Here is a 23,882-nt window from a genome sequence, read left to right as displayed (position 1 = left end):
AGCATACAACTGAACCCATAATTTAATGCCTCGATGTATGAGGACTACAGTATTTCTAAGACATAAATCACCATATTATCAAAGATCTAAATGAGGTATTTATGTATTTTCTATATGTTAGGTAGTATCTTATGTACACAATTAACAAAAACTGGCAAAAGATTTACAAATTAATCTTTTAATTTGTAAAATGAAAAACTACTTTTTATGAAACAGATATCTAAAACCTAAAAAGCAGGTCTGACAAACACCACTTATTTGCTGTGACTGAAAACATAATGTAAGGAAACAAAATAATACCCATTTCTAACAAAACTGTGTAAACAGAAAAAAAAAATGTTAGAACGAGGAGGCTTTAGGCCACAATAAGACCCCTAAGTATTATAAAACTTAAAATTGATTAAGAATTCAATTACAGTAGAAAACAAAATTGTTAAAAAACTAGAGCACAGAAGTTGTGCTTAAAAAAAAAGTTTAAAGGAAGGGGATGAGGAAGGTGAGAAAAAACACTACCAGACTCCTTACCCATTGTTGTTGGTGCTGGAGCTTCCTGATGGTATTTTCAGCTTGCTCCAGTTTAGCACTGGCCTCATCACTCTGCTGTTTGATGGTGGCCAGCTCCCGTTTTATGAGGTAGTTTTCCTCAGCCTCCTGGGCTCTTGTCACTTGTCCCTTAGGACATAATTTTTGTGTGTGTAAAGCAATTTAGGACAGATTCAAGAAAGACTGCCTTTGTGAGCTTTAGTTACTTACTTTGACATGTTAAAAAAAAAATCACCTCAGAAAACAGAATAACCTAAGTAATCATTAGCCAGCAGCTTATTGCTCCAGCAAATTTTGGGAGACTCAATGAAAAATTCATCTGATAATCTTAAGAACAATTCCTCTTTCAGTCAATAAAAATTCAATTCATGCAATATTACTGTACATGCAGGACTAATGTTTTCAATGAATAGTGGTTAATTTTGCAGAATCCACTGATTGCCATTTTGAAATAAATACTTTAAAATAAGGTTAGCTCTAAAACGTGCAAAAGATGGGCTTATTTTAATAAAAGTAACACATTGTTATCAAAAATTAAGTTTACAACCATAGATACCACCCAAAAATTACTTCCAGAAAAATGCATGTAAAATTGCATGCATTAAAATATGAATTTCTAGGTTTAGGACTTCCCTTAGATGTTAGAGAAAATGCTTAAAAAAAAAAAACCAAAAAACTATACCTGTATCAATCTATCTGCCAAGGAAGCACTTTCCTACAAAAGGAAAAATTCAGATAGGAATGTAAGAGACAGAAATAAAACAAAGGTGATAAAATTAGGAATAAGAAGAAACAACACATACCCAAATTCCACCTACTTTTCATTGCAATTAAAATGGACATTTAGATTTTAAAAGTTTTTTATTGTATGTATTTCTATTCTTAAAGAAAAATATATCAAAATAAAGATAAATGGGAGAACATCATGTACTTCTAGAAGAAACCAAACACAAATTCCAAGAGGGTTTTTTTCATAATTTGGGACAAACCAATATCTTCTCTTTAAAGCATACTTTTAAAGTATTTTTAGCATTATCCATATTGTCAAATCATTTATATGAAAGGGAGAAGGAATTTGAGTAAGCAATTCCACTTATAAAGTATGACAGCAATTTGTGCAACAGCAACTTCCAAAGGAACAAAGCAAGGAAAATATGACAAATGATATTAATGAGCTCAACCGAAATAAACTCTAGCATTAACTGAGTAAGTAAACATTGTGGTTATGGACTTTAATTGGTATCTAAGTATTTACAGGATTCTAAGTGCTAAAGAACACACCTAGGCCAAATAAGCCAGCAAAAAACTATTTAATTTTCTGAAGCAAAATCCAAACTTAACACTTTCCAACAGCACCTTTATTATTCTCAAGATTTGAGGAAATAAAAATACTTTCTCTATGAAAATGTCTTACTCCAAAGATAAAAGGCCACCTAGAAAGAGGTATAGTTTACTATAAACTGAATATTTAGTTTAAAAATATATATATATATATAAAATTAAAATGACTTAAAGACAATTAAGAGCACAACCTTTTGCAGTTACCAAAAAAGCAGAATTATCTTCAAAGCAACTCTAATAAGATGAAGGCATTATATCCTTAATATAATGTACCTGCAATTATTATACAACAAAAATACATATGTAATAAAGTCCTGTCCTTGTGCTATGCTATTTAATATGAAACCACTTCCAAACAAAAGAAAAAATGCAAATAATCTGTATCTTCATTCATTTTGTTCCTAAATACTGACCAATCAATTTTCAGGGAAGATTTTAAGATATTTGGCAATATCATGAGGAGTATTTTTTAAACAACTAATTCTTATCTTTGGTAAAAAAAAAAAAAAACCAGAAAACACACCAAGGGTTTGTGAATTAGGACATCTTTAATAAAACAAGTGTCTTAGACTATGCTTTTATTACTCAATATATTCTTACAGCACCAGGAAGAAGACTAAAAAAGAAGTTATATCAAAAGCATAATAAGAAAAAAACACAAAATTGCAATATCTACCCATTATTTTATATGAAATAGAGAGGAAGAGGTAACAAGTGTTATCAAAATAATTCTAAGAACCAAAAGTTTAGGCATAATTCCTGAATTGAAAATCAACAAACTTCATGAGTTTTTATGTTAGAAATTAGTCGGTCATTTTGACTAAATTTAAAGCAAGCCTAGGCCTTAAAGAAATCACTGCCACATTTAATATATGTCTGGACAGTCAGGGCAACATTTGAAAGTCATCTTTAAAATACTATACAGAATCGATTCTCAATTAGGTTACCCCTGAAGAACACACTTTTTAGAGATTATATAATGAAAACAAATAATATTAATATGTTACTCTATTAATAACCTTAGTTTGAAACTTTAGCCTGAGAGTTCAAGGACTAGTAATGATCAATTTTTATTGACAAGTTATTTAGTTAAGCTATGCAAGCTAAATAGTCAGTACCAGAATTTTGGAGACATGTGCTAGATTTTTGAGTCTTTATTTAAAATAGAAAAGTTATTGTGAATTCAACAGATGTTTACAGAAGTAGCAATTTACTTACTTTTTCTAATGTTTCAATGCGCTGTTTTAAAAGTCTATTTTCTGTTCGTAACCTCTGCAGAAAAAAACAAAGGTTTGTTTGCAAACATTCCTGAGAAAGAAAAATGACACCTAAATCATAGTCCATAAAATGTACTACCTTTAATAAACTGGAAAAGAGTCTAAGAAATGGCTACATTATCATCTGTGAAATTCTTAAAGGCTCAGAGTAAGAAATGCATGGAAAAAGAATTGACCATATTTATCATTCTGCCTATGTTTGAATTTTAAATATAAGCTAGAGTACATACAGAAATAATCTCTTTCTTTTCAGTACCTAGCAAAAGGACTCATAATCAGTATTTACTTTTACTTTTTTTTTTTGGCCTCACCTTGCAGCTTACAGGATCTTAGTTTCTCGACCAGGGACTGAACCCAGGTCCTCAGCACTGAAAGTACAGAGTCCTAACCACTGGACTGCCGGGGAATTCCCAGTATTTTCTTGTATGTCTTAACATCCCCATTAGATAGAAAAGATTCTTACTCATTTTTATCTCCTACAATGACAACGTAAATAATAATCGTCTATTATCAAATAAGAAACCTGAAAAATGTATATTAATGGGATAAATATCAAATTGTCAGTTTAAAACTAGATCAGCTTCCAATTATAATGTGCTGTACATGCAAAGTTGCAAATTTCCACTCTGAAAATATAATGAGTTGATTTCATCAAATGAATTATTTATCATGAGTTGCGTCAAACTTAATTATTAGCATTTTCCTACAGTTAAAAGTAAAACCTGATTTAAAAAAAAACTCTGCACCTAACTATTCAATGCCCAACTCTCAAAACTCTGTCAAATTACTGCTATTAAGTATTAAATCTAACATCCTATAAATTGGTGCAGTCACTATGGAAAACAATATGGAGGTTCTCAAAAAATTAAAAATTGAGTTGTCATTCGATCCTGCAATCCCACTCCTGGGCATACGTATCAAGTGTGTGTGCTCAGTTGTTCAGTTATGTCCAATTCTTTGTGACCCCATGGTCTGTAGCCCGCCACACTTCTTTGTCCATGGAATTTTTCAGGCAAGAATACTGGAGTGGGTTACCATTTGCTACTCCCGAGGATCTTCCCAACCCAGGAATCAAACCCACATCTCTTGCATCTCCTGCACTGGCAGGTGGATTCTTTATCACTGCACCACCTGGGAATCCCCATGTATATCAAGACAAAACTGTAATTCAAGAAGATATATGCACCATGTTCACAGCAGCAGTATTTACAATAGCCAAGACATGCAAACAACCTAGATGTTTATCAATAGATGAATGGATAAAGAAGATGTGGTACACATACACAATGGAATATTACTCAGTAGCCATAAAAAGAATGATAAAATGCCACTTGCGACAAGGACGGTCATACTATGTGAAGTATGTCAGAATGAGAAACACAAATACTATATGATATCACTTATAAGTGGAATCTAAAATACGACACTAATGAACATATCCATGAAACAAAATAGACACACAGACATAGAGAACAGACTTGTGGCTGCTAAAGGGGAGACTGCAGATGGGGAAGGGATGGACTGGGAGTTTGGGACTAGCAGATGCAAACTACTACATACAGGGTGGATAAACAACAAGGTCCTACTGTACAGCAGAGAGGATGATAGTTAATATCGTGACAACATAATGGAAAATAATATGAAAAAGAATATATATGCGTGCAACTGAATCACTTTGCTATACAGCAAAATTTAACACATCATTGTAAGTCAGATATACAAAAAAATCACTCTACATTTAAAAAAAATCATCGTCTTTTTGTATAGTCACCAATATAAGTCATACCTTCATTTTGCCGTCACTGTAATTTCAAACTCCCTCTTACCTTTCTGTACCAATTTGCTCTAGAGCTCAATCTAACTTTCTTTCAACCCTACTTTTCTCTAACTTTCTGCTAAAAATATCTTCCTCGGAAAATTTTTCTATGATTCGATCTATTATTTTGTCAGTAAGGACTAAAATGGCACCCCACCCTAGTATTCTCGCCTGGGAAACCCCATGGGCAGTCCATGGGGCCACAAAGAGTAGGACACAACTGAGCAACTGAACACATAACATAAAATCTCGTAACAAAAGACTACAAATTATTGTTCTCTTATTGGGTAGACCATAAAGTGGAATACATCTTAGAGTTATTCCAAATATACTCTGCAAATTAAATTTTCTTGCTCTATTCACTAGAATATATTTAGGTGATATGAATAGATATTACCTTATATGTGCTCTCAGATGACAAAATAGTTTGAGGAGAATAAAATACTTCTTGGCAACTCATATTACATACAGTAAAACGGTCTACACAAATAAACAACTATTAAATGCTGCTAAAGTCTGGAAAGCTAAAGAAATAAACATTCTCAGTATCTTTTCAACATATTTCTTGAAAAAAAAAGTAGCATTTTGTTTATTCTAAAAGACTTAGGAAGTAAAGTTCAACCAAACAATTAAGAGAATAAAGTTTACACTTGAAATGATTATAAAATAATAAAATTTAAAACTAAAAACACTTTGATTTCCCTTCTCACACCATTTAAATTTTCTGAAATTTTGCTACAAATAAATCCTAAATTCATTTTCCCCTATACAAATATGTTCTCCTATAGCACCTACACAAATATCACTTTTTATCATCAATAAATCATCAATTCCTCACGTGTGTGATATCCACTTCCTGAGGAGACGGAAAATATATAATAGTCTTTATGAGTTATTAAAGACTGTTTCAGGGTTACCTTGACAGTATTTTAGCAATTACAGCTTTTAAAGGTTTCCCCGGTGGCTCAGTGGTAAAGAATCTGACTGCTAAAGCAGGAGACATGGGTTCAATCCCAGGGTCGGGAAGATCCCTTGCAGAAGGAAATGGCAACCCCCTTCAGTATTCTTGCCTGGAGAACTGCATGGACAGAGGAGTCTGGTGGGCTACAATCCACGGGGTCGCAAAAGAGTCAAATAGGATTTAACCACTAAATAACAACAACAATGGAAATACAAGATACCACAAAACTTTATATACAAAGATGGAAACTATAAGCATTATTTTTTAATGATGAAAACAACCGAAATATCCCAAAATCGAGGAATATTAGCTTCAAACAACTCACTCTATTCTTTCCAGCTTATTCATTTTATGAAATAACCCAAATACAATAATAATGTTTTTAGTTGGGATAATTCATTGATCCTACCAAGTTTTCACTGTCTCTCATTCCCTAATATCCTTTCTTCCCAAAGTTCAATTTCCAATCACTGCAGACTCTCCCCTGCTTTTATTTCCCCTATCCCTTCTCTCCTTTAGTAGTCAGCATTGCCTGGGAAACCACCACTCTGGATCAAAACACACTAACAATTCTGAGCCTCAGCCAGTAAATACAATCAAAGAAAAATAAAACCAAGAAGTTTATTTCAATTAACAATCACTAAATTCAGCTGGACTCAATGCATCCTAGCAATAATAATGTGTCCTTAGTCCACTCTTTCTCCCACCCTCTTAGATCACTATTTCATACCTTCCCCTCTTCAAACAGCAACCCTTCACACCCTACTGTCACTCTCAGATGATAATCTTGTTTCTGAGCTCATGAAAAAATTAAAATAGAATTACAGAAACAATTAGAAACAATCAAAATAGAATTTCACTACATCCCACAACCACATCTGACACCTTACCTACTTTTTTGCCCATATATTTTTACATTTTCTCTCCTTCCTGTGAACTAATTATCTACATAGTATCTTATGATTATACACTGAAGTGACTAAATAAATTCAAGGGATTAGATCTGATAGAGTGCCTGTAGAACTATGGATGGAGGTTCATGACATTGTACAGGAGACAGGGATCAAGACCATCCCCAAGAAAAAGAAAGGCAAACTGGTTGTCTGAGGAGGCCTTACAAGTAGCTGTGAAAAGAAGAGAGGTGAAAGGTAAAGGAGAAAAGAAAAGATATACACACCTGAATGCAGAGTTCCAAAGAATAGCAAGGAGAGATAAGAAAGCCTTCCTCAGTGATCAGTGCAAAGAAATAGAGGAAAACAATAGAATGGGAAAGACTAGAGATCTCTTCAAGAAAATTAGAGATACCAAGGCAACATTTCATGCAAAGATGGGCTCAATAAAGGACAGAAACAGCATGGACCTAACAGAAGCAGAAGATATGAAGAAGAGGTGGCAAGAATACACAGAACTATACAAAAATGACCTTCACGACCCAGATAATCACGATGGTGTGATCACTCACCTAGAGCCAGACATCCTGGAATGTGAAGTCAAGTGGGCCTTAGAAAGCATCACTATGAAAAAAGCTAGTGGAGGTGATGGATTCTAGTTGAGCTATTTCAAATCCTAAAAGATGATGCTGTGAAAGTGCTGCACTCAATGTGCCAGCAAAATTGGAAAACTCAGCAGTTGGCACAGGACTGGAAAAGGTCAGCTTTCATTCCAATCCCAAAGAAAGGCAATGCCAAAGAATGCTCAAACTACTGCACAATTGCACTCATCTCACATGCTAGCAAAATAATGCTCAAAATTCTCCACGTCAGGCTTCAACAGTACATGAACTGTGAACTTCCAGATGTTCAAGCTGGATTTAGAAAAGGCAGAGGAACCAGACACCAAACTGCCAACATCCGTTGGATCCCTGAAAAAGCAAGAGAGTTCCAGAAAAACATCTACTACTGCTTTATTGACCATGCCACTAAGCCTTTGACTGCGTGGATCACAACAAACTGTGGGAGATTCTTCAAGAGATTGGAATATCAGACCACCTGACCTGCCTCCTGAGAAATCTGTATGCAGGTCAAGAGGCAACAGTTAGAACCAGACATGGAACAACAGACTGGTTCCAAATTGGGAAGGGAGTACGTCAAGGCTGTATTTTGTCACCCTGCTTATTTAACTTACATGCAGAGTACATCATGAGAAATGCTGGGCTGGATGAAGCACAAGCTGGAAGCAAGACTGCCAGGAGAAATATCAATAACCTAAATATGCAGATGACACCACCCTTAGGGCAGAAAGTGAAGAACTAAGGAGCCTCTTTATGAAAGTGAAAGAGGAGAGTGAAAAAGTTGGCTTAAAACTCAACATTCAGAAAACTAAGATCATGGCACTGGTCCCATCACTTCATGGCAAACAGATGAGGAAACAATGTAAAAGGTGACAAACTTTATTTTTGGGGCTCAAAAATCACTGTAGATGGTGACTGCAGTCATGACATTAAAAGACACTTGCTCCTTGGAAGAAAAGCTATGACCAACCTAGACAGCATGTTAGAAAGCAGAGACATTACTTTGCCAACAAAGGTCCATCTAGTCAAAGCTATGATTTTTCCAGTAGTCGTGTATGAATCAGAGAAGGCAATGGCACCCCACTCCAGTACTCTTGCCTGGAAAATCCCATGGATGGAGGAGCCTGGTAGGCTGCAGACCATGGGGTCGCATAGAGTTGGATACAACTGAAGTGACAGCAGCAGCAGTATGTATGGATGTGAGAGGTAGACTGTAAAGAAAGCTGAGCACCAAAGAATTGATGCTTTTGAACTGTGGTGTTGGAGAAGACTCTTGAGAGTCCCTTGGACTGCAAGGAGATCCAACTAGTCCATCCTAAAGGAGATCAATCCTAAGTATTCATTGGGAAGGCCTGATGCTGAAGCTGAAACTCCAGCACTTTGGCCACCTGATGCAAAGAACTGACTCATTGGAAAAGACCCTGATGCTGGGAAAGATTGAGGGCAGGAAGAGAAGGGGACGACAGAGGATGAGATGGTTGGATGGCATCACCAACTCAATGGACATGAGTTTGAGTAGGCTCCAGGAGTTGGTGATGGACAGGGAAGCCTCACGTGCTACAGTCCATGGGGTCACAAAGAGTCAGACACAACTAAGCGACTGAACTGAACTGATCTATACAGTAGACCAGGGTGAGTCTTCCACCTCGGTGCTAAACAACATAATCCTGCTCATTCCAGCAATTATCCTGACAATCATACATCATGAATGTTTCCTATTTAATTATTCCATCTTAACAAAAAAGGAAGGAAAAACAAATTTAAAATCTCTTCAAAATCACTACCCTAAGCATACTGTTCCACTTCTTTCTTCCTTATAGCAAATTCCCTGAAAAATACTTATACTCTCTAACTCCAATTTTTTCTAGTTCATTCTAGTCAAGCTTTAGTTTCCAAAACTTTTACTAATCTATTTCCATGTTGATAAACTCAATCATTATCTTGTCATCCTGATCGCACAAAATCTTTCTTTAGCATTTGACACAGTAAACGACTCTCGGTGAAACACTTTTTTTTTTGTCTCTCTGCTTCTAGGTGTTACATTTCCCTGTTGTTATGCTTTACTGATTAGTTCTTGGTCTTCCTAGCTTTTAAATGTTGACATGCTCTCAGGCTTAATTCTTGAATTCTTCTATCAACATCCATTCCCCAGTTAATTTCATCCACTCTCATGGCTTTTAATACTAGTATGATCTTGTCAATAACTGTCAGATTTTATTTCCAGCCTGTGCTCTCTTAACTCCAACTTCAAATATTTTGAGGAGCTACCTGAACAGCTCCTAGGTATCTCATACTTAATACAGCCAAAACTGGAGCTCTTGATACTCCTTCTGTATACTTTCCTGTTGCAGGCACTGGGAACTGCATTTTCCTAATTGCTCAGGACAAAGTCCTTGATTCCTATCCCTCTGACACCTCCACATCAGTTATACCATCCAGTCATTAACACCTCAGTCCAAGCCACCACCTCCTCTTGCCTGCATTACTTCAACAGCTTTCTACTTATTTCTCTTGATTCTGCGCCTACCCTCTGCAATATACTCTCATACAGCAACCAGAAGACATACTGAAAACTTAAGTCATACCTTGTCCTTCTCTACTGAAGACTCTGACAGCTCACCTGAGGAAAAGCTAAAGTCTTCACGTGTTCAGCAACTCCCTATATTATTGTAATGTGCAGCATCTTATGTCTTATTACTTCCTTCATTTTCATGCTGTCCCATCACTATTCCTCATCAGCACTCTCCTGACCAGACTCAGCTCTCCTTATAATATCTAGATCTCTCACTTCCTTCAGGTCTTTATTCAAAGGAAACGTGGTCAATTACTCTAAATTTTTAATCCAGACACCATCAGTTTATTTGACCTTCCCTAAGACTTTTTCCCCTCTGTTTAACACTTATCACCATCTAAAATACTGTACATTTTACCTATTGTATATTTTCCACACTAGAAAACAAGCATCACGAGGGAAGGAATTGGTCTGTTTCATAAACACATCTCAAATGCCTAGAACAGTGTTTGGGCACACAGTAGGCCCTGTAGATATCTGATAAATGAATGATTTCTTCAATAAATTATGCTCTTGTTTCCCCACTGGACTTTATTAAGTAGCTATTCTTTTTTTTTTGACAGTGTTCATTTATTTTATTTTTTAACTTTACAATATTGTATTGGTTTTGCCATAGCTATTCATTTTTTAATGAAAAACTTATAAAGCCACAGAAAAATTGGCATACAAGTCCTTTTTAGATAACAATACATTAAAGTTTCTCTTGGCAAGTAGCACAATGTATACACTTAAGAACATGTATGAATCCACACTAACCCAAATCAGAGTTCTAACCCTTGACAATCTTCTATCAATATGTCCTTGCGTGCTTAGTCACTCAGTCATGTCCAACTCTTGAAGACCCCATGGACTGTAGCCTGCCAGGCTCCTCTGTTCATGGGTTTCTCCAGGCAAGAACACTGGAGAGGGCTGCCATTTCCTTCTCCAGGCAACTGTTCCAACCCAGGGATCAAACTCAAGTCTCTTGCATGGCATGTGGATTCTTTACCATCTAAGCCACCAGGGAAGCCCTCTGTCAATATAACCACTAGCATATTATTTGAGCTTCCTGAACCTTGGTTTCTTCACAGAAAGATGAACAACCATTTCAAAAGGTTACCAAAGATTAAAAGGAGATAATGTATATAAATTATCCTTTATATTTTAAGTGTTGAATAAATGCGTGAATACTAGTACTTTATATTGATTGTTTAATATAATTCCTGAATGACTTGTGTAACACTTGTCATGTTTGTATTATTTATGTCAGGCAGTGAAAACATATGTTCTATATATGTATAAAAATATTTATATATATATGCTCTAGTTTTCAGCATATCTGGAATATCTCATAATTTTTGAAGTAAAAAATATCCAAATCTGACTAATAACCAGTCAGAATTTCTAACTCCTCTTCACAGGACTTAAATCTCTATGCCCCAAAGCACAAATTTAAACATAAATTCATATGTCTATCTTAAATAGAGCAGGGGATAAAGGCTCTTCTTTTTTAAAGATCTGTGGTTTACCCCCAAATAAGCTAGAATTTTAGTATTTCTTACCTCCTCCCCCTCAGGTAGAACACCAAGAGACTGGAAGAAAATACTGACAAAGGTGTTTCAACAAAAAATTTCACAGGGTAAAATGTCTAACATTCACCGTATGAAATCGTTATTAACAAAATCTTCCTATAACACTTTCAGAGAAAGAATGGAAAATACTTGAAAGTCACCTTCTTGATCAAGAAGCTGACAGACAGAATTGTTAGCATAAGTTATTGACCTGAAGGTCAAACCTTAAACACATGTCACGTCATCAAAGAATGATCTTTTACTTCTATATCAAAATATCATCATAACTTCTTTATCCATCCATCTGCTGATAGACATCAAAGTTGCTTCCATGTCCTGGCTATTGTAAATAGTGCTGCAATGAACACTGGGGTACATGTGTGCTTATGAATTATGGTTTTCTCAGAGTATATGCCTAGATGTGGGATTGCTGGGTAATATGGTGGTCTCATTCCTAGTTTTTTAAGGAACCTCTATGCTGTCCATAGTGGCTATATCAATTTACATTCCCATCAATGGTGCAAGAGGGTTTCCTTTACTCTACATCCTCTTCAGCATTTACTGTTTGCAAATTTTTTGATGATGGCACTTCTGACCAGTGTGGGATGATACCTCACTGTAGTTTTTATTTGCATTTCTCTAACAATGAGCCATTCTGAGCATCTTTTCATGTGTTTGTTGGCCATTTATATGTTTTCTTTGAAATGTCTGTTTAGGTCTGCAGCCCATTTTTTGACTGGATTTTTTTGCTTTTCAAATATTGAGCTGCAACGAGTTGCTTGTGTATTTTGGAGATTAACATTTACAATAGCCAGGATATGGAAGCAACCTATGGGTCCACTGGCAGATGAATGGATAAAAAAAGTTGTAGTACATATATACAATGGAATATTACTCAGCCATAAAAAGGAAAGAATTTGAGTCAGTTGAACTGATGTAGATGAACCTAGAGCCTTTTATACAGAGTGAGGTAAGTCAGAAAGAGAAAAACAAATATCATATATTAACACATACATATGGCATCTATAAAGACGGTACTGGTGAACCTATTTGCAGGGCAACAATGGTGACACACAGAGAGAAGAGACTTCTGGACCAGTGGGGGAAGGAGAGGGTGGGACCAATTCACAGAGTAGCACTGAAACATATACATTCCCGTGTGTAAAACAGATAGCTAGTGGGAAGCTGCTGTATAACATAGGGAGCTCAACCAAGTGCTCTATAACCACTTAGAGGGATAGGATGGGGTAGGGGGAGGTTCACCAGGGAGGAAACATGTTTACTCATGGCTGACTCATGTTGCTGTACAGCAGAAATCAATACAACATTGTAAAACAATTATCCTCCAATTTAAAATAAACAAAAAAATATATAATATCTACAAACTGCAATAAAATGGGAAAAAAATCACATAATTATGATCATACTATTTGTGAAAAGCACAATATAAGGCTTTTAAGAACCAAAGCAAGAAAGTACTAGTTTAACAGAATTAATTCCCTTGTAAAAGGGACCTTGCGGGAGGGGAAGGGAATGTGAATAAGGAAGTGGCATTACCCACTGATGAGAAAGGCTCCAAGAATACATGGCTAATTAACTGTAAATAATGTGGTCTTCTGATTATGACTGAGAATAATTGCCAGATCCAACTTAAAAATCACACATGTGCAAACAAAGTTTAAAAAGTACAGTTACACAAAAATTGTTTTGGCTTTGTCCATTAAGGGGCAGGAGGAATGAGGAAAGGAAAGAAAATGGTATAAGAGTAAAAAAGAACTAAGTGGAAACAAGATTTTATAAAAGGAACTATCTTTGAAATCAGCATACTTTGTTTACCCAATGCATTCCACTAACTTTTTAAATGTTTTTTCCCCAGATTCTTCTCTATAAACAACTTTATAAGCCATCTGTTTTTGCCTAAAACATGTTTTAAAGTATTTTGTGAGGTATGTCAGCTATTACTTTACCCAAAAATAAAAATTTGAAAAAAACTGCAAATACAGGCTAAAGTCTGCTAGATCTTTTTGAAAAGGCCTTTTGATATTCCTACATATGTGACTTAATCTTAGAAAAAAAACTTCTTCAAGAGCAAGGATTGTTCATAGAACTGAGGTTTTTTTTTTTTCTTTTTTTTTTGCAACAACAAAGCATGATGAAATGAACAGGATGGTTTCCCCATCCTCAGATTCTTGATTTGCAGTTCCGAATAACCCATGGTCTCGCCCCAGTCATCAGGATGACGTACTTTTTACTTTCAGGAGGTTGAAGTGGAGGGTATGATTTAATATTACTCTTACTCATGGAACCTAAAAGAAAAGCAAATAGTAGAGCAGCAGTTGGATGACAGACTTTAAAAAAAAAAAAGAGGAAAAAAATCCACAGGGATCTTTTCTTTCTCTCTCTCTTCCTCTCTCTGTCTCTCTGAAAAATTTAGAAGTATCTATTTCCAACAGGTAGTGAGTAGGTGATAGAAATGGAAATAAAAGAGAGACAGAGTTGATGAGGGAAGAAATTGTGTTTCAGGAGGCTTTTGAGCAGGATTATGGTAAGAAAGAGTAGCAATTTAGCAGAACTCACTCCCTAGTAAAAAGGGCCTGTAGGATGTGAGTAATGAAGTCTTATTTTATAGCAAGGTTGAATTAGTACATGGCTAGTGAAACTGTAAATAAGATGGTCATCCAATGTCTTGTTAGGTCCAAGTTAAAAATCAGACACATTCAAACATACAGTTGTGTTTTGTTTTTTAAAGTGTAGTCATTCAATAAATTCGTTTTTTCTTTTTCTTTTACAGGAGTTAGGGAGAAAATAAAAGGTAAGAAATTGGATCAGCCAGTCACTGAGTTCCTTCACTAACTCACACTTCTATTCATTATCCCCATCTTGAAATATCAGCGTAAGAGCCAATTTAATTTTCCTTAACACACAGCTTACACAATGCTAAAGGATCCTCAGCAATTTCTAGCCTACAGGGATACAAACAATTTTAGATACACATGTGAATTTACATGTGCTTCAGATGGAAAACCTACCTGTTTCTCTGAACAGTAATTAAAATATAACCTTTGCTTAGAGATTGGAAGATTGAATTAGTCAAAGCTTTCTGCTTCTCTAAAGCAGCCAAAATTACTTCTAATGCAATCATCTCCTCTATTTGGTCTCCCTTATACTATACTGCTTTTAGTCTCAACATGTTATAGATTATCTTCTCTGTAACTTTTTAAAACATGCTTAAATGGAATGATAATTATTTTTTCCCCAAAGAAGTATTTTCTCCTGATGACCTGCCAATAAATCCAGAAAAAGGAAAAGCTGCTTTCTTCCATATTAGAATGAAAACCACTTCAGTCACATTATTTTTTTGAAATGTCTGTTTTTTAACTATAACCTAGTGGGATGGTAAATTTATCAATAAATAAATACAAACACCATCATTCAATCTGCAATAATATCAACACATGTCAACATTACCTAACATATATTGCCAAATAACTGACTTCAATCAAGTTATGTTCAGTACTTTTAAAAGTCCTAAGATACTTACTTTAATTTCAACTTGTTCTTCCATTTCTTTAGTTTTTATTGTAGTATATTCCTTTTCAAGCCTAAGAAAGAGGGGGGAAAAAAAAAGTTAAAGGTATGCTTTAATTCCAATCTAGCTACGGAAATTATAAAATTTAAAACCATATATTAACACAAAATACAATTTTACTATGTTCCCCCTAACTTATGACTTGCAATATTTGGAATCAGAAAAATCATCTCAATAGTTGTATGCGTTTTCACACACACAAAAATTACTTCAAAGACAAAAAAAAACAAAAACAAGAGGCTTCCATGGTGGTCCAGTGGCTACGATTCTAGGCTCCCATTGCAGGGGGCCAGGGCTCAATCCCTGGTCAAGGAACTAGATTCCATGTCCCACAACTGAGTTCAATTGCTGCAACCATAAAAATCCCACATGCCACAACTAAAGATCCTGTGTGCCACAACAAAGATCAACAATCCCACATGTTACAACTAAGACCTGGCACAGCCAAATAAATAATAAAATAAATATTTTAAAATAATAATAAAAATAAGAACCACAGAAAAGTAAACTTTAAAAAGCAAAATGCTATAAATATAAAGCACAAACCATAGAACTGAGCTTACAGATTCTATTCAGCCCTTTACTTACAAAAGAACCACCTACCCTTCCCCCTCAAATTGGAATACATTGATAAAATTCAATTGGATCTTAACTAAGCTTGACTAAGAAATCTGTAAGGGGAGAAAAGGAACAACTCCTCCTATCAAAAAAATGCCAGTTAATAAATATGGAAAGAATGAGGCAAATATAAAAATCACCATTAGAGCTCTACAATAAATAACTGCCATAGGCAAGAAAAATGGATGCTAAATTCAGTGGTTAGAAGTTTAGACACAATCTCAGAGTATCTCTCCCAAAACATTTAGTAATTACAAAGGAAAAAAATAGAAAATTTATAGTATAGGATCTTAGCAGACAACATCTAAGCCAAATGATCAAGGTTAACATCACTAGTAATGCAAATGACATCACACACTCCGTGTTAAGACGTACTGAGAAAGGCATCTCACCTCTGTGGTATACTATCCAGTAATGCATATCCTCAAGCTAATCAAGAGGAATCATTAAACCCCAACTGAAGGACATTCTAAATAAATTACATTTGACCAGCTCGATCAGAAGTGTCAAGGTCAGAAAACACAAGAAAGATTAAGGAATTGTCACAGACTGTAAGACAGTAAGAAATGACAAACAAATGCAAGGTACTATATTTGCAACTCTACTATTAAAGCATAAAATTATCTTAAAAAATGACTGGCCATCCAAAAATTAGTACTACCAAGTTTTTTTTTTTAAATCTTGTTCTCAATCAAAAACGTTAATAACAAGTTTAACCCTCCAAATAATAACCAAGCTCCACATAACTTACAGCTGCTTTCAAACATCAAGTTCTCCCTCAAGAGACAAGAATCTATTATTTACTATGTTTAATCTCACTCACTTTCACTTTCTTTTACTTTCAATCTCACTTAGCTCACAGAACACTTTTGTATTGTGGTAAAATACATATAACAAATTTTACCATCTTCACTATTTTTAAATGTTCGATTCAGTGGTCTCTCCCGGTGGCACAAGTTGTAATCTGCTTGCCAATGCAGGAGATGCAAGAGATGGGGGGTCGATCCCTAGGTCAGGAAAATCCCCTGGAATAGGAAATAGCAACCCATTCCAGTATTCTTGCCTGGAGAAACCCATGTACAGGAGCCTGGTGAGCTACAGTCCATGCGATCTCAAAGTCAGACACTACTGAGTGAATGCATTCGCACACTCGAACACACAGAGAATGTTGTGAAGCTATCACTACCACCATGTCCATAGCTTTTTTCATCTTAAAAAACGAAACTCTATATCTATGAAAGAATAACATTCCACTGCCCCCTCTTACCAGGTCTTGACAACTGTTTTATGCTCTATGTATGTGAGTCTGACAACACTAAGTATCTCACAGAAATGGAATTATACAGTATTTGTCCTGTCGTGACTGGTTTATTTCACTCAGCATCATGTCCCCATAGTTTACCCATATTATACCATATATTGAGCATCTTTTTATGTGCCTATTGACCATTTATAGCTCTTTGGAGAAATGTCCATTCAAATCCACTGTCCATTTTTAAATTCAGTTGTTTGGTTTTGGCTGTTGAGTTGTAAGAGTTCTCTATATAGATATTAATATATCCATATATTAATATATATTGATATATATTAATATATAGATAAGAGTAAATAGATAATACATAGGTTAAGAGTTCTCTATATAGATATTAATCTTTTATCAGATAAATGATTTGCAATTGTTTTCTCCCATTTTGTGGATTGTCTTTTCTGTTGAGTGTCTTTCTTAGAATATACAAAAATTGTTTTGAACACATTTTACTTTTAAATTTTAAGAGTCTCTAATGGATAGAACTTTTTAAAATTTTTTAATTTTTTGCTCCAGTTTTACTGAGATACAACTAATCTAAGTGCTTTAAGTTTAAGTGTACAGCATGATTTGACTTATATACATCATGAATGATTACCACGGTAAGTTTAGTGAACATGCATTACCTCATACAGATACAAAATTTTTAAAATAGAAAAAAATTTTTTTTTCTTTATGATGAGAACTCACAATTTACCCTTAAAAACTTTCATATATATAATGTACAGCAGTGTTAACTATCTTCATATTATACATTACATCCCCAGCACTAAAACCTGGACATTTGTGCCTTTTGACTGCCTTCATCAACTTCCCTCTCCTGACCCCCATCTCTAGTATTAACAAATCTGATCTCTTTTTCTATGAGCTTGATTCTGAAGTATAACTTATCTAAAACACTATGTTAGTTTCTGATACACAACACAGTGATCTGACATTTTTATACATTTCCAAGAGATCACCAGGAAAGACCCAATTGAATGGGTCATAATTTTCCTATTTCTTTGTATGCCTTGATTTTTTTGTTGTTGAAAACTATACATTTGAACCTAGTAATTTGGTAACTCTGTAAATCAGATTCTCCTCCTCCCCAGGGTTTGCTGTTCTTTTGTTACTGTTATTGTCTTTTTGACTTTTATAAGTTGTCTCTGTGGTGATGACCAACCCTAGATGTAAACTTAAGGTATTTTCAGGTCTTTTCTGAGATTCTCCCTTGGGCATGTGCTATCATGTTCTAATTTCCTCCATATATGGAGATGTTTTTAAATATCTTTAGTGTCTGGCTCCCAAAAAGGGAAAAAAAACAAAAATGAAGGGGAGGAAAGGGCGTCAGCCCTTTAAATCTCTTTAAATTTCTTAGCAGTCTTTTCAGCCAGAGGAAAGGGTACAACACCAGTGGGGAGAAGTACAAAAATCAATGGAGAGATGTGCAACCTATCTGATCACAAACAGCAATCAGCAATTATTTTCAACTCAAATAAGTATATGATAATACTTAACTCCATCATCTGCAGATGGTGATTGCAGCCATGAAATTAAAAGACACTTACTCCTTGGAAGGAAAGTTATGACCAACCTAGATAGCATATTCAAAAGCAGAGACATTACTTTGCCAACAAAGGCCCGTCTAGTCAAGGCTATGGTTTTTCCAGTAGTCATGTATGGATGTGAGAGTTGGACTGTGAAGAAGAATTGATGCTTTTGAACTGTGGTGTTGGAGAAGACTCTTGAGAGTCCCTTGGACTGCAAGGAGATCCAACCAGTCCATTCTAAAGGAGATCAGTCCTGGGTGTTCTTTGGAAGGAATGATGCTAAAGCTGAAACTCCAGTACTTTGGCCACCTCATGTGAAGAGTTGACTCACTGGAAAAGACTCTGATGCTGGGAGGGATTGGGGGCAGGAGGAGAAGGGGACGACAGAGGATGAGATGGCTGGATGGCATCATCGACTCGATGGACGTGAGTCTGAGTGAACTTCAGGATTTGGTGATGAACAGGGAGGCCTGGCATGCTGCAATTCATGGGGTCGCAAAGAGTTGGACACGACTGAGCGACCGAACTGAACTGAACTGAACTCCATCATCACCATTTTAACCTTCAATTCTAACTGTAAGCAAGATAAGGCAGTACTGCCAAGCATCTGTTAGGTGGATGAAGTAAGAAGCTGCTCCATCTGATTTTTCTTTCTTTGTTCTCTCAGGGCACACTCCTTCTGGAGCAAAATTTTCTGAAATTGCCCCTCTGACTTGGTACCCCAGATATTTTTATATCCCAAAGTAATGTACCACAGTAAGAATTGGACTATGACAGCTTTGCCTTACTTTCATAAAGTGCTAGAAGGCAGACTGTAAAAGGGAAGGTAGAAAGGAACACAAAGATACTGTAACGAAGAACAGACCTGACTCCACATTGGATCTACTCCTTTAGCTCTAACCTTTGTGCTTTGTTACCTGTGCTTAGTCATTCTGGCTCCGAACTGTTGTACAAAGATGTTACCTAGATACATGAGCCTGAAATATAAATGAGAGCCCATTCTCAAGGCTCCGCCTCCCAGGCTTGATCATTAAAAGGACAGCACTTTTCTATTCATATGGAGATAAAAAGATGTAAAATGAAAAAAATTTGTCTTGTTGGGGGTTTATAGGAACATTGTGACCAGATCTGTGGACTGCTGCAAAAACAAAGAATTTCGGCACCAAGACATTGGCAACAATCAGCTACCCTCACTCCCCTGTTAGCATTAAACAGGCCTAACTCCTAACTCTGGTAAGACTGTTCACTGGGACACCAGTCCTCCATCTTCTTAGTCTGCTGGCTTTCCAAATAAAGTCACTCTTCCCTGACTCTTGATTTACTGGCCTGTCATGTGGCCAGTGACTAGTATATGCCTGAACTCAGTAAAAATACCTCTAACTCAGGAATATTACCATGAAGATAAAAGTTAGGAAAGAATATAAATGGAAACTGAAAATCTAGTCACCATGCTCTGAACATTTTCCTGGCCCCCAGCGGACTAGACTGTGTATACAGTTTAAAGACACATAGGCTATGCATCTCTTACATGTCAAATTAGTAACCTGTTATATTGACAAAGACCCTGATGCTAGGAAAGATTGAAGGCAGGAGGAGATGGGGACGACAAAGGATGAGAGTCATGTGTTTGGACATGAGTTTGAGCAAGCTCTGGGAGTTGGTGATGGACAGGGAAGCCTGGCATGCTGGAGTCCATAGGCTCGCAAAGAGTCAGACAGGACTGAGAGACTGAACTGAACTGAACTGAGACTATAATTGTAATGAGCTATTTACTTCCTTGTCTGCCATCATCCTACGTACAGGAAGTTTGAACCTTTTTCAGAGCCAGGTCCAAGTCTAAGTTCATTATATTCTGAGAGTGGTACTGATTAGAAACAGATGAAACTCATCCTTTAATACTGATAAAACATTACTCTCCAGAATATGCATCATAAGCAGTAAGAAGTAGATATTGCAATGGAAAAGGAAGGCAAGTACCAACAAAAGAAAAAAAAAGGAAAAAAACAGAAGCATATTTGTTATGGTGACCTGTGATCAGGGATCTTTGATGTTACTACGGTAAAAGATTACAACTTACTAAAGGATCAAATGATTAGCATTTTTTAGCAATAAAGTACTTTTAAATTAAGGTCAAGAGGCAGAAACTGAGATAGTTCCTAAGATTTTATCAATTATAGAACAGAACAGCTTTTTAGTCTAAAATGCCTCAAAATGATGCTGTGATGTGATTAGTTATTAGTAATTTCACAGGTAATTTATTAACAATACTAGTTGAACATGAGAGATTATCTGTTTTCACAAATTAAGAGTTAACTAATTTTAATAACAAAATATTTACTGATATTCTAATATATTTTTGGAGTAGGAATCTCTATGGGAGTACATTCTACATGTTAATGCAATTTCATTGTGCAGCAGCAAAGATATTAAGAACAGTGAGGCTAGTACTACTATCATTTTAAAGCATCTTGTACCACATTAACAAGTGTCAGAAATGCTAATTATGACCTCAGGTTAAGATTTATTTAACTGCTGAAAGCTAGAAGAATAAGAACTATTGTTCTTAACACTTTTATCATATTTCAGAAATCAAACTTTATGAGACAAGACTGCTTATCTTGAACTTTAATGAAATATATACAAAAAAAAAGTTTCACTAGAAAGTAATTCCAGTTGAGCTATTTCAAATCCTGAAAAACGGTGCTGTGAAAGTGCTGCACTCAACATGCCAGCACATTTGGAAAACTCAGCAGTGGCCACAGGGCTGGAAAAGGTCAGTTTTCATTCCAATCCCAAAGAAAGGTAATGCCAAAGAATGCTCAAACTACCGCACAATTGCACTCATCTCACATGCTAGTAAAGTAATGCTTAAAATTCTCCAAGTCAGGCTTCAGCAATACGTGGACCATGAACTTCCAGATGTTCAAGCTGGATTTAGAAAAGTCAGAGGAACCAGAGATCAAATTGCCAACATCCGTTGGATCATCAAAAAAGCAAGAGAGTTCCAGAAAAACATCTATTTCTGCTTTATTGACTATGCCAAAGCCTTTGACTGTGTGGATCACAATAAACTGTGGAAAATTATGAAAGAGATGGACATACCAGACCACTTGACCTGCCTCTTGAGAAACCTGTATGCAAATCAGGAAGCAACAGTTAGAACTGGACATGGTACAACAGACTGGTTCCAAATAGGAAATGGAGTACGTCAAGGCTGTGTATTGTCACTCTGCTTATTTAACTTCTATGCAGAGTACATCATGAGAAATGCTGGGCTGGAGGAAGCACAAGCTGGAATCAAGATTGCCAGGAGAAATATCAATAACCTCAGATATGCAGATGACACCACCGTTTATGGCACAGAGTAAAGCAGAACTAAAGAGCCTCTTGATGAAAGTGAAAGAGGAGAGTGAAAAAGTTTGCTTAAAGCTCAACATTCAGAAAACTAAGATCATGGCATCCGATCCCATCACTTCATGGCAAATAGATGGGCAAACAGTGGAAACAGTGTCAGACTTTATTTTTCTGGGCTCCAAAATCACTGCATATGGTGATTGCTGCCATGAAATTAAAAGACGCTTACTCCTTGGAAGGAAAGTTATGACCAACCTAGATAGCACATTCAAAAGCAGAGACATTACTTTGCCAACAGAGGTCTGTCTAGTCAAGGCTATGGTTTTTCCAGTGGTCATGTATGGATGTGAGAGTTGAACTATAAAGAAAACTGAGCACCGAAGAACTGATGCTTTTGAACTGTGGTGTGGAGAAGATTCTTGAGAGTCCCTTGGACTGCAAGGAGATCCAACCAGTCCATTCTAAAGGAGATCAGTCCTGGGTGTTCATTGGTAGGACTGATGTTGAAGCTGAAACTCCAGTACTTTGGCCATCTGATGCGAAAAGCTGACGCACTGGAAAAGAACCTGATGCTGGGAAAGATTGAAGGCAGGAGGAGAAGGGGACAACAGAGGATGAGATGGTTGGATGGCATCACCGACTCGATGGACATGGGTTTGGGTGGACAGGGATGGACAGGGAGGCCTGGCCTGCTGCGGTTCATGGGGTCACAAAGAGTTGGACATGACTGAGAGACTGAACTGAACTGAATACAGAATAAAGAAAATTTTACCAATGCACACCTCATGACTCTCTTGTTGGTTATGCTAATCTTGAACTTAAGTGACAGACTGGGATCAACTGAGAGGAAAAGAATGTTAGGGACAACACCATAAAAGCGATTCCTAAAACAAGAGCACACTCAGGTTCCTAATTCTAGTCATTGTGGAATGGGAAAGGAGTTTTAAAAGTGCAATCAAAAAGAAAAAAACAGTAATACACAATAATCCTATGCACCATCAGAGCACTATGAAATTCCAATATTAAATTTATGTCATATTAAAACTAATACCACCAAATAAAACATTACAGTTCTATACAATGATGAGGAAAGTTGTACTCACTACTAGAATGTTTTGGTGCTTCTATTTAATCTCCTAAAATGCACTGACAAACCCCTATAACTAAAAAAAACAAAATATAAAATACTTAACTTACTTTTTCATTTTTTTAGAGTTATACTTGACTTGGTAAGCTGCCTGGATTAATTTGTCTGGACCACCATCAAACTGATGTGGAATGACCTTCTGAAAGTGCTAAGATACAACAGAAGAAAAACATAAGAATTACTTAGTGCCATTTACTACTCATTAATAAATAGTTAAATCTAAAGACATTTAAGAAATCTGGACCTGGCTTACCTGTAACATCCCTTCCATGTCGAGTTGCATCAGTTCTGCCTGATTCATCTGAAGAAGCGCTAATCCTACCCGAAACACTATTTCTAAACCCTGAAGAATCAAATTATAAAGTCAAATTTATCTTACTCTTCCACAACAACTAATCACTCAAAAGAATACTAAGGTAAACACTTAGGTACCTAAACCAGAGGAGAGCACATATTTTCTGTAAAGAGTTGGAAAACAAATGTTTTAGGCTTTAGGAGCCCTACCTATAAGTGTCATAAATAATCAACCCTGGAATTGCCGCTGAAAAGCAGACACAGACATCACATCAACAAACAGTCATAGCTATGTTCCAAGAAACTTTATTTACAGAAAGGACAGATTTGGCAGGCAAACCAGGACAGATCAGTACATGATTCATAGTTTCCTGGCTCCAGACTAACCGAATTTAGCTATGTTATATAAATTGATCTTCCCAAGATGTAATTAATAACAATTAATAACATTCTTTGGTGCTATCACTGATCA

At 36.0% G+C, this 23,882-nt stretch overlaps 1 protein-coding gene across 12 annotated transcripts in view; it reads right to left on the bottom strand.

Annotated features, from left to right (window-relative positions):
* Positions 1-23,882, bottom strand: part of EVI5 (ecotropic viral integration site 5) — a 234,397-nt gene that overhangs the window by 114,973 nt on the left and 95,542 nt on the right. For 7 of the 12 annotated variants that reach the window (XM_005204328.5, XM_059885080.1, XM_059885081.1 and 4 more), the window contains exons 8-13: positions 23,370-23,459; positions 23,167-23,264; positions 15,112-15,172; positions 3,103-3,156; positions 1,226-1,258; positions 526-672 (exon numbers count right to left, since the gene is read on the bottom strand). In XM_005204328.5, the coding sequence (XP_005204385.1) occupies positions 526-672; positions 1,226-1,258; positions 3,103-3,156; positions 15,112-15,172; positions 23,167-23,264; positions 23,370-23,459 (483 nt within the window). The remainder of the gene's footprint in view (positions 1-525; positions 673-1,225; positions 1,259-3,102; positions 3,157-15,111; positions 15,173-23,166; positions 23,265-23,369; positions 23,460-23,882) is intronic. The other 5 variants (XM_059885083.1, XM_059885088.1, XM_059885086.1 and 2 more) reach the window with 3 other exon arrangements.

The sequence above is a fragment of the Bos taurus genome, chromosome 3 (genome assembly GCF_002263795.3).
Source record: "Bos taurus isolate L1 Dominette 01449 registration number 42190680 breed Hereford chromosome 3, ARS-UCD2.0, whole genome shotgun sequence".
Lineage (NCBI taxonomy): Eukaryota > Metazoa > Chordata > Mammalia > Artiodactyla > Bovidae > Bos > Bos taurus.
This window is presented reverse-complemented; position numbering and strand designations above follow the sequence as displayed.